We start from the raw sequence: 12,065 nt of genomic DNA on the forward strand, positions 1-12,065 counted from the left end.
CAGGGAAGCCTTCCATGCCCAAGCCCACAGAATGCCGTGGGTCTGGCTTCTCACTCTGCGGTCAGGCCTGCCTACAAGAAGGGGTGGGACGGTGCAGACGAAAGTGCAGGAAGTGGAAGGCAAGGGAAGTCGGCTGGAGCACCGCCTGGGCCCCACGAGGCTCTGGGCTGCACCTCCACGATGTGACCTTCCCCACGGCTCTGACGGCAGTTTATTTCCCGGGGCCCTCCACTGAGGGGGCCTAAGGGGCTAGACTGGGCTGACATGGGGGGTCCGGGTAGTACGGGGAGATCACCCGCCTCCCCCAGCTCAATCCCTGTGACCCTCTGAGCTACCCACAGAGTGCAGCCCCAGTGATTCCAGCCCCCACCCGCCTTCTAACCTCAGCACCCTGCACACGTTGAGGCTGGTAAGGCCCAGGATAAAAGAGCCAGACCCAGGACTGCCGGGGCATCGCCTTTTTGGTTTGAGAAACCAGAAGCTAGACTGGAAGCAGTTAGGGAGCTGTCGCTCTGAACGTGGCAGGAAGGGCTTCTGCACAGCTAAGACTAAGTGCCCTGAGGGTCCCTCTCAGACTGTAGCCTCAGGGATGCAAGCGTTTACTTTTCCCTTAAGTGTCCACATTCCCACCTCATTCCCCCAACCCCCAAGTTCTGAGAGTCGGTGCTGAAGGAATCAGCTGGTTTTGCAACCTGAGTGGCCACACTTTGGGCCCCAGGCCAGCAGACGGTCCCCGCTGGGCTGTGGGCCATGACCCCATACTTGTGCCGACGAAAACAAGAAGCTACACGGAAAACCAGAAAACTTGAGAGGTCTTGCTAAGGCAGCAGGCCAAGCCCCAAGCTGTCTGTGAGCTTCGAGCTGGCAGTGAAGGAAGGAAGGATGTTCCCGGCCTGGAAGGAGCTGGGGCTTCCCTGGGGCTGTGCTCAGGAACCGAGTCTGCTGGGCGGGTTGCTCTCACTCGGTACAGAGGCCCTGGAGTGACCTGAAAGAACCCAAGGCACCAGCCACACACCCCTGCCGCCTCAGCTGCAGCAAGACTCAAGGTGTGAAATGGTCAGACCCAGTACATGTGCAGCAAGGGAGGCACATCCCGGCCCCTCTCCTGCTGGGATCCACACCGGCAGGCCTGGGCCAGTCCTGGACTGTGAAGAACACAGAGGGGACGGCCACTGGCTGGCAGGTGGGGCCCCACGCCCCACGCCCCACAGGCCAACAGGTCTCCCTCAGAAGGTATCCCGCTGCTTCCTTCATCCAGGGTAGCTTTCCCATCAAGCACCCAGGCCACAGAATGGAGAATTCCAGGGCTTTATCCAGCTGCTCTAGGATCGCTGGCACCGTGGAGGGCCAGCTCTGGGGGGGTGGGCCTGGCAGGCCAGAGAGAGAAGGTGGGGAGGCCCCTGCCTGCCTGCCCTGCACCCCGGTCAGCAGCCGCAGCCCCAGCTCTCTCCGACGTCCTTGCTATCCAGCTGGATGTGGTCGGTGCCCTTCTCACTGAGCAGAGGGCCGCCGTGCCGCATGACCAGCTCCGTGGCCACCCTCACGAAGGCCTCCTCCACGTTGCTCGAGTCCTTGGCCGACGTCTCGATGGCACACAGGATGTCATAGTGCTCTGCCAGGCTCTGTGCCTCGGCCAGCGGGACCTCCCGGAGCTCGCCGAGGTCCGACTTGTTCCCTGTAGGGAAAGGCCAGGTGCAGCTTGGTGAGGCCCACGGGTGCCAGCCTGCCCTGTCCCACCCGGTGGGGCCAAGCCGAGACACGTCAAGCCGCCCACCGCGCTCGGCCAGCCACCAATGAATACCTTCTGGTGTGGCCCTCCATCTTTTTGGGGGAAGAAAAAAGACCTTCTTTTATTTTAAGGCTCTTAGTCCAGCCTTTAGTCCCTCCTTTTGTTTCTCTTTTTTATCTTTGCCAGAGGCTGGTGTCTTTTATGGCTTCTTCCTGACACATTGGAGCACTCAACTGGTGGAAAGAACCTTAGAGCTGCAGGAAACTTCAGCTCCCTTGCACCTGCTGCGTGACCCTTGGGGAAGTCACTTCATCCCTGGGTCTCGGTTTCCCCATCTGTGATGCCACCTTCAGCACAGGAGGGATCAGATGATACAGTGAACCTGAAAGCAACGGGCACTTGGCAGACGCTCCCTACGAGGGGACGCCAACAAGGAAGTCTCGCACTGCCAATTGTTTCCTTGGCTACAATTTCATTATGCTTATTATTTAGGCTCTCCTATTCTCATCTGGAATTCTTTCATTGCCTGGAAGACGGGGACTTTGATTATTTTGCTTTGCTGATAGTAAGAGCACAGCCCACCGCCTGACCTGAGAGCGCACCTCTGGTTGCTCCTACAAGGTGTCAGCTGTGTCATTATGTTCTAAATAATCTGGTCAACTGCTCCTTGACCCGATTTCTAGAAGAATTTTTTTTTTTTAAGTCTCTAAGCGGTTGACTTTTGTAATGTGGTTATAGGGAGGACACAAAAAAAAGATAACCACGGGGCCCCTGGGTGGCTCAGTTGGTTAAGTGTCCGACTTCAGCTCAGGTCATGATCTCACAGTTCGTGAGTTTGAGCCCCGCGTCAGGCTCTGTGCTGACGGCTCAGAGCCTGGAGCCTGCTTCGGATTCTGTGTCTCCCTCTCTCTCTGCTCCTCCCCCACTCATGCTGTCTCTCAAAAATGAATAAAGATTAAAAAAAAATAGATAACCACCTATAAAAATCAAGACTGTCTTTGGTAACCTTAAATGCTACAGCAACTAATTTCAATGTGTGGAACTCGTTTGGATCCTGATTTCAACAAAAAGAAAAAAAACAAGTACATGTGATATTTATTAGCAATTATAAATCTGAGCACTCATCAGCCATTTGATTATATTAAGAAAATATCAATATGGGGGGTGCCTAGGTGGCTCAGTCGATTAAGCATCTGACTCTTGATTTTGGCTCAGATCATGATCTTGTGGTTTGTGAGTTCAAATCCTGCATTGGGCTCTGGGCTGACCGTGCAGAGCCTTTTTGGGCTTCTCTCTCCCTCTCTCTCTGCCCCTCCCCTGCTCTCTCTCTCAAAAATAAATAAACTAAATAATAATAATAAGAAGAAAATATCAATATCTTGTGGATGTGAAAATGGTATTGTTATGTACTTTTTATTGAAGTGTTTGTACCTTTTATAGATTTATGCTGGAATATTGATAAATGAAATAGTTTGGCGTTGGGATTTGTTCCAAAGTAAGACAAGGGAGGGGAAAGGATGAGGGTAGAGAGGAAACTGGCCGTGAATGGCTCATTGCTGAAGCTGGGTACTGGGTATCTGGGGTTCAGTGCACTATTCTATTTTTATACTTGTATAAAATGCTCTATGATAGAATGTTTTGTTTTATTTTTTATTTTTTTTAACGTTTATTCATTTTGGAGAGACAGAGACACAGAATGTGAGTGGGGGAAGGGCAGAGAGAGAAGGAGCCACAGACTCTGAAGCAGGCTCCAGGCTCTAAGCCATCAGCACAGAGCCCTAGGCGGGGCTTGAACCCACGAACTGTGAGATTATGATCTGAGCCAAAGTTGGATGCTTAACCAACTGAGCCCCCCAGGCGCCCCAGAATGTTTTATTTTGAATGTTCTGGATAAAAGGGAAGTGTCAGGCCAGGTAAGGAGAACCCCATTCCTGGCAGGGGAGCCCAGCTCCACTGAGTGCTCCCATATCCGAGGCCAGGCAGGGAACCAAGCATCGCCCTTTCCCCAGGTGGAGCTATGTGCAGCCCCATCTGTACAATCTCATCTTAGAAGAATCTGCCTCTAAAAAACGAGAACAAAATTGGGGCACCTGGGTGGCTCAGTTGGTTAAGCGTCCAGCTCTTGACTTCGGCTCAGGTTGTGATCTCATGGTTTGTGGGTTCAAGCCCCACATCGGGCTCTTTGCTGACAGTGTGGAGCCTGCTGGCAATTCTCTCTCTCTCCCTTTCTCTCTGCCCCTCCTCCACTTGTGCGTGGTGTGCTCTCTCTCTCTCAAAATAAAATTTAAGATTCTCTCTCTCTAAATAAATAAGTAGATAAACTTAAGAAAATTAAGATTCTCTCTCTCCCTCTGCCCCTCCCCAGGTGTGTGCATGTGCGTGTGCTCTCTCACTCTCTCTCTCTCTCTCTCAAAAAAAAAAAAAAGAAAAGAAAAAAAAAAGGAAGAAGAATCCGCCTGACTGTTGGAATGAGGACCCTGGGGACTACAGAAATGGTCCAAAGCGCTTGAGCCCAGGTCTGGGGAGTTTATGTAGGAGGAAAAGGGAAAATGGAAGTAAGAGCATCTCTCTGCAACAGTGGTTCTCAGTGTGGGGTCTCTGGGCCGCCAACATGGACGTCACCTGCGTCACCTGGGAACCTGTGAGAAATGCACATTCATGGGCCCCACCCAGCCCTCCTGAGTCAGACACGACGCCTGGCATCTGTGCTTTAACAAACCTTCGGAGCGCAAAGGTTTGAGAAGCGCTGCTCTGCGGTGTGGGGGGACAGCATGTCACCAAAGCACCACCAGCAGGGCCCCAGTTTCGGATTTATAGGCTCACAGGGTGGGCGAACTGGGACAAGTTACTCCACTTTTCTGAGCTTCGGCTCTAGCCCTGCCAAACCAGGAGGAGCCAGTAGCCAAGGTTATGGGAACTGAATCCAGAGACACACGTGAAGGTTTAACCAGGGCTGACCATGGTGGGGATATGCGGGAAGTAAAAAGCAAATGTTCGCTCCTTTCTCCCTCCCTCCAATTCCAGTTTTGAATATGACTTTGTAAGTGATTGGCAGGATCAGAATTTGCAAGATCACCGTTCAAGCTCAGCCTCTCTCTGCGCTCCACCTGCCCTTTGTTTAAAAAGGAGAAAGATGAGGGGTCCCCGGGTGGCTCAGTAGGTTAAGCGTCCAACTTCGGCTCAGGTCATGATCTCACAGTCCGTGGGTTCGAGCCCCGTGTCGGGCTCTGTGAGGACAGCTCGGAGCCTGGAGCCTGCTTCCGATTCTGTGTCTCCCTCTCTTTCTGCCCCTCCCCCATTCGTGCTCTGTTTCTCTCTCTCTCAAAAATAAATAAACATTAAAAACAATTTTTTTTTTAAAGGAGAAAGACACTAAGACGGAGAGACAGAACCGTGGCCCCGAGAAACCCTGCTGGCCCTGGCCCTGTTCCCCTCAGCTCACCGATCAGCAGCTGCACAATGTTGGAGCCCGCGTACTTCCTCACGTCCTCGATCCAGTGAGGCACGGACAGAAAGGTGCTCCTCTTGGTGATGTCGTAAGCCAGGATGGCCCCGTTGGCACTGCGGTAATAGCTCTGGGTGATGGTGCGGAATCGCTCCTGGCCAGCTGTGTCCCAGATCTGCAGCTAAAGAAATAGGGGGCCTCCCGTGAACCTGGTGGTGTGACCAAGCACGGGGGATAGGGAGGGCAATCCCACAGACCCATGCCCAAAGCGCTGGTTCCACTGGGCAGGCCACCAGCCCACACCTTGGTGGGAATCATGCAAGAGGGGCTAGAAGGTGGACAGAGAGGACCCCTGATCCCTTACAAGACAACTCAGTGGCCCAGCTTTGGGGGGGGCAGGAGGATGCAAAGGAAGGTGGGGAGCCCTCATCTCTGCTCTCTAGAGTGCCCAAGGCTCCCCTAAGGCTGGGCTCTCTGTTGTTGGGACACTGAACCAGAAGAGCTCCAGCAGCTCACGGTCCGGCGAGCTGGTTCTGGTATGCTATGATGCTGGCTGTGTGTGCATGTCCTGTGCCTTCCCCTCTCTGGGCCCGTAAACACACTGCTACACCCAGCCACGTGGAAAGCTCCTCCAGCATTAGGGTTCTCTACTTCTGCCTCGGTGATGCCTGGTGGCAGTGACGGCCTGGGGGAAGCAGTGGATGGAGTCCTCTGGCGGGGCCTTTATCACCTGCTGGCCCAGCTTGGCCAAAGGCAAGGAACTTGGGGTCTTTCCTTGCCCATGTTTTCACTTAACTAACACCCATCAGTGTCCACTGCCAAGCCTTCCTGCACCCTGGCCATGGACGAGAGGTGCCTGTGTAGCGGGAGCTTCCCTAGTTTCTGGAGAAGCAATAGTCTGGCATTCCCAGATAGGGCAGGGGGAGGGCCTGAACCCGGGGTAGACCTTGGACCTTCACTGTGCCCGGGCTGGGAGGCTGCGCACTCTGGGTGGAGGTCAAGCTCTGCAACTGGGAGAGATGGACTGCAGGCAGGCATCAGAGGAGGCAGATGGCAGGGCTCTTGGGGGCTCAGGACTTGCCTTCTCTGCTCCACAGATCACAGGTTCTTGGGGCTCTCTGAAGATGAACACGAGCCTTGGGTCTCCACCAAGCTCTGGGTCCATCCATTTTCCTTTGCTGGCACAAGCATTCTGGGGGCCTCTTTATCTAGTTCTCAAGGTATTGGGAGGCACCCTAGTCCATCCGGGGTAGAGAAAAACCCCAGAGGCCTCAGACTGTTCCTGAGGGCAGGGCTTCAGGCCCTGGTACCATGGAGGTGAGCAACCTCTTCCCTCGGCCCCACAAAGAGACGTTCAAGAGTTAACAAACTCAGCCACAACATGCCAAATGAGACCCTCCTGTCCCAAGACCTCCTATTTACTCAACTATGAAAGGTTCCAAGGAAATCAGGTATCTGCTTGCTTACGCATGATGGGGGCGGGGGGGGGAAGGGGGGGCGAAGCGAAAGGCATGAAGTCTGGCAATACACAAATCTGGAATCCAGTTGACCAAGAAACTCATCCCCATACCCCAGAGAGAGCGCATGACACAAAAGACAAAGGACAAACACAGAAAAAAAAGTGACCTGGACGAAACAAAAGCTAGGCAGAAGCAAATTTTTGTTTATCAAAACCAAACATCGGTATTTTCAGAGATAGGAAAAGATCCACAAAACAATAATAGAATACTATTTTTTTTTAAGTTGTGGGAGTATTCAGGGAAAAAAAGAGCTTTTGACTATTAAAAATATATCAATGAAAAATACAACCTAAGGGCTGGAAGATAAAGTTGAAGAAATCCCTCCAAAATAAAGAAATACAAAGAAATAAGAAGAAATAAGAAGAGTAAGAGGGAAAAAACTGTAGAGCCAGCCTAAGAGGTCTAATATCGGGATAGTAAGCATTTCAGAAGGAAAAGAACAGTGGGGCGCCTGGTGGATCAGTCCGTTGAGCATTGGACTTTGGCTCAGGTCATGATCTCATGGTTTGAGTTTGAGCCCCGTGTCGGGCTCTGTGCTAAGCCCTCAGAGCCTGGAGCCTGCTTCGGATTCTGTGTCTCCTTCTCTCTCTGCTCCTCCCCTGCTCATGCTCGGTCTCTCTCTCAAAAATAAACGTTAAAAAATTAAAAAAAAAAAAAAAAAAAGACTGAAAAAAAAAGAAAAAGAACAGTAAAATCAAGGGGAGGAAATCAAAGAAAGACTTCAAGAAAACTCCCTCTGAGAGTTCAAAGGGCCCACTGAACATAACACACAATGGAAGAAAACAGACACCCCCCCCCCCAACACACTGTGTGGGAATTCTACAATGGGGTAGGGGAAAGTGCTAAAAGCTTCCAGAAAGAAAAAAAAAAGAAAAGAAAACAGGTATTAAGGTTAAAGTTTCATAAAAATCCATATGGCATTAGATATCCAATGAAAAATGCCTAGGGGCGCCAGGGTGGCTTAGTCCATTAAGTGTCCGACTTCAGCTCAGGTCATGATCTCATGGTTCACGGGTTCAAGCCCCACGTCAGGCTCTGTGCTGATGGCTCGGAGCCTGGAGCCTGCCTCGGATTCTGCATCTCCCTCTCTCTCTGCCCCTCCCTGTTCACGCTCTATCTCTGTCTCTCTCAAAAATAAATAAACATTAAAAAAATTATTGTTTCTTGTAATTTCCTTATAAGACAACTGACCAGAAAACGATAAATAAGGACTGTAAAGTGGGATTTCTAATGTGTAAGAAATAAAAAAGTAGGACAATAATAGCAGACACAAAAAAGGAAAGCAGATACATGAAATCATCCTGTTGTAAGGTGACTACAGTTGTGCGGTGTCAGATGTGAAGTGAAGAATGAGAAGGGTTCAGTGCCAGTTGTAACATATGAAGTGATACAAAACTGTAAAGAGACTTTATAAGTTAAGGACGCCCTAACTTATCATTGGCCCTACATCAACTAGTAAGAGAAACAGCAAGTCAGTAGAGGAAATAAACTGGTATTTAAAAAAAAAATTTTTTTTTTAATTTATTTTGAGAGAGAGAGGGAGGTGTGCAAGCAGGGGAGGGGCAGAGAGAGAGGGAGAGAGAGAATCCCAAGCAGGCTCTGTGCTGTCAGCATAGAGCCCAACGAGAGGCACCTTAAATATAAAGACACAAATAGGTAGCCTATAAAAAAACGAAACATATAATAAAATACATATAAGAAGTGAGGGTAAGAAAGTATATGAATGACAGTTACAGTAATATCAAAGGCTTCCAGACCAAGAATTGCAAGAGATAAAGAGACACTTTGGGGCACCTGGGTGGCTCAATCAGTTAAGCATCTCTTGGTATCGGCTCAGGTCATGATCTCACAATGTGGGATCGAGCCCCATGTTGGGCTCCGCACAGAGTGTAAAGCCTGCTTGGGATTCTCTCTCCCCCTCACCCCTCTGTGCCTCTCCCACTCAGACTTACTACTCCCCAACTCCCTCTCAAAATAATGATACTACATATGTATCTACCTAATTACAGAGTTTTAAATCCCATGAAGTTAAAACTGATAAAACTAAAGGGAGAAACAAATCCACAACTATCGTTGGAGATTTAATACCTCTCTCTCAGGAATTGATAGAATAAACAGAGAAAAAAAAAATCAGTGTTGGGTAAAGAACATCTAAACCACACTATTGATCAAATTGGTATTTCCAGAACACCATACCCAACACGGCAGAACCGCCCCCTTTTTTTTCAAGTGGACCCAGCATATTCACCAAGATAAACCATATACATACACTGGGCCTCAAGTTAAGTCTCAGGACATTTCAAAAATGGAATTATTATAGAGTAGTACTCTCACCACAAAAACAAACAAACAAAAACCTAAAATAGAAATCAAGAAAGCTCTGAGAGAGATTTCTTCAAGAAGACAGAACTGAGGGAAGGTCATATACTGAGAGGCAGGGTTTACGGTATGTTGGACAGATGGGGAGGACAGCTATCCCAGTTAGGATCTCCCCTACTTGCAGAGATGAATTAATGGTAAAAACACAGACACGTAAGCAAAACCAAGATGATAGTGCTTCCAGGAAGAACTAGTGGGACGTGGCCAACGGAAGATCAGTGAACAACTCTTAGTAATATAATCATCACCCTTAGTTGAACAATTCCTTCAACAATTTCTTTAAAAAAAAAAGGTTTTTTTTAATGTTTATTTATTTTTGAGAGAGAGAGAAAGCAGAGTGTGAGCAGGAGCAGGGAGGGGCAGAGAGAGGGGGGAGACACAGAACTTGAAGCAGGCTCCAGGCTCCAAGCTGTTGGCCAAGAGCCTGACACGGAGCTCGAACTCACAAACCGTGAGATCATGACCTGAGCTGAAGTCGGACGCTCAACCGACTGAGCCACCCAGGCGCCCCCCTTCAACCATTTCAACAAGAAAATACTAGAGATACTGGGGCCAACCAAACAGATGCGATTTGCTGTCCTCAAGCTTACAGTGCAGGAGACAAATGCTAAGTAAGATCATAAGTAATAAGGGTTTATAATTATTATAAAATATATTTATTTATACATAAATATCTATAATATAAATACTATCAATTATAAAGTAAATAATAAAAATAGTAATTATGGTAGCTAGTGATCAGATGGGAAAAAATGAGCAGGGAAAGAAATTATGAGGCAAGGCGAGGAATGGAGATTTAGATAGGACAATCACACAAGACCTCATTGTTCGTAAAGATCTGGAGAAAGTTAGCTACCAGTGCAGATGTCTGGGAGAGAAGTATTTCAGGGAGAGAGAACAAGTGCAAAGGCCCTGAAGCAGAGACAAAGAAGCAAGACGATGGGTGTGTTTGGCACAGAATACAAAGGGAGAGAGTAGTCAGGGATGATCGGGGCGGGGAGGGGGGACCAGATCACACAGTGGCTTCCAGACCATAGCAAGAACTTTTGGCCTTCACTCTGAGTGAAGGTGGGAAGCCATGGGAGTTTAGAGCCAATCAGATTTACTTTCTAACAGGATCGCTCTGACTGCTGCCCGGAGAAGAGATCAAAAGAGATCCAGGACAGAAATGGGGAGACCAGTTAGGAGGCAAGGGCCATCATCCAGGTAAAAGACAGCGGTTGGACCAGGGTGGTAACCACCCTGTGGTTACCACAGCGAAGGTGGGGAGAAAGGAACAAATTCAGAATACGTTCTGAGAACAGTGCTGAAAGGAACATACTGTTGATCTAATCAATATTGCCACACCACTCTACTGGGAGGATGCGGAGTGTGTACGTGTGTGATGGGGGCTGGGGAGGCACTGAGAGTTAGTTAACTCTCACCTTCTGAAGTCAGAAGTCAACAGACTACGTGTGTAACTGGGGGAAGCGGAGGCAGGTAGCAATGTAAGCAAAATAAATAGAAAAACCCCATCAACTGAAAAGAGCTCGAAGGGGTTACCCCCAGAGGCTGCAGGTGGCCGTATCAGGAGACCTTTTTGTACCGTGCCTTGTTGAACCAGATGACTCTTTCAACCATACACAAGTACAACTCTGATAAAAATAAAAACTAAATTAAAAACCAACAAAATAGCTACAGGTCAAGGTATCTGGGTCAGCCAATTGGTGAAATTTGGGTGGCAATGGAGGAGGTATTTCTGGAAAGTAGGTCCTTCCCATGACTGGCAATATTCTCATCCTCTCCCACATTAGAGGAAGGGAAGGAAAAGAGCAGTGTCAGCGCTCTTGGGGTCTGACTGACCCGACTCCGTCACTTTCCAGCACGGTTATCTCTGGGCTACAACTGAATTCAGTTTCTCATCTGTTCCAAAAAAAACAAAACAAAACAAAACAAAAAAAGGTCCAGTAAGGGCCACATGACAGATTCAGTGTGTACGGTGCCTAACACAGAGAAGGTGCTGGATAAATGCAGCCATTTAACAATACTTGCGTAGCTATTTACAATTTTTGGCTAGTGTTTTTAATATACACAAAGGAGATTTAATGTAAAAGGTAGAATACATGAAATGCCCAAAGGAAAACCTACTGGGCTGTGGGCATGGGCCAACCACTTGTTCATCTAACGTGTGCTGAGTTTCTGCCGTGTGCCAGCCCTTGCTCTAGGAACTGGAGATACTGCAGGGAACAAAACAAACACAGGGTTCACATCGCAACAAAAGGAGAGACAGGAATGCAGACAGGATCCTTGCAGAGAAGGGTAACGAGCACTCTGAAGAGGATACAGGTAATAGGAGAGACTCCCTAGGACAGGGGCCTCCTCGGGTGGTCACAGAAGGGGGCACTCGAGCTGAGGCCTGATGATGAGAAGCCAATCATGGGGACAGTGCTCGGGCAGAGGGAACAGCGCAACAGTGTCCAGAAGGACAAAGCTCTCCGTGTTGGGAGATACAGAAAGGGCAGTGTGGCCAGACGGCAGTGAAAAGGGACATGGAAGGAGACGCGGTCAGAGGCAGACTGAAGCCAGAACGTGTGGGATCTTACGGGCCATCGTCAAGTGCAGGTTTTATTTTTATCGTGATGGGAAGCCACTGGAGATGGTCTGCATCAGGGAAATATACATTAGACATCTCTTCCATCCCACCTGGGAGTCTCTCCGATTCTAGCCAGGGGCGGGGGTGGGGCGGTGCTGCACAAACCACCAAGCTTTCATGCCTTCGTGACACACATGTGAGAAGGCCTCACCAACCCTATGGATCAACCCTTGGCCAATGGGGAGAAAGGGATGTCCGGCCAGATCAAGCCCTATCTGCCCATGGCAGCGACCAACTTGAGGATGCGGCCTTGTAACATGTCCTTCCTCCTCTGTTTCCCCCTCTCCAGTTGCCAAAACAAACGAGGTGCGAGCAAGCCCTTGTCTCAGGCCGTTTTCCAGAGGGAGCCCAGGCTAAGAC

General features: G+C 49.4%; 1 protein-coding gene across 1 annotated transcript in view; it reads right to left on the reverse strand.

Annotated features, from left to right (window-relative positions):
* Positions 1–582: 582 nt before the first annotated feature.
* RAB43 (RAB43, member RAS oncogene family) overlaps positions 583–12,065 on the reverse strand; it is a 30,620-nt gene continuing 19,137 nt past the window's right edge. Inside the window, exons 2-3 of the mRNA XM_015542365.2 lie at positions 5,172–5,355; positions 583–1,675 (exon numbers count right to left, since the gene is read on the reverse strand). Coding sequence (XP_015397851.2) covers positions 1,425–1,675; positions 5,172–5,355 — 435 coding nt within the window. The 3' untranslated portion in view covers positions 583–1,424. The remainder of the gene's footprint in view (positions 1,676–5,171; positions 5,356–12,065) is intronic.

This window comes from Panthera tigris, chromosome A2, assembly GCF_018350195.1.
Source record: "Panthera tigris isolate Pti1 chromosome A2, P.tigris_Pti1_mat1.1, whole genome shotgun sequence".
In the NCBI taxonomy this organism is placed as follows: domain Eukaryota; kingdom Metazoa; phylum Chordata; class Mammalia; order Carnivora; family Felidae; genus Panthera; species Panthera tigris.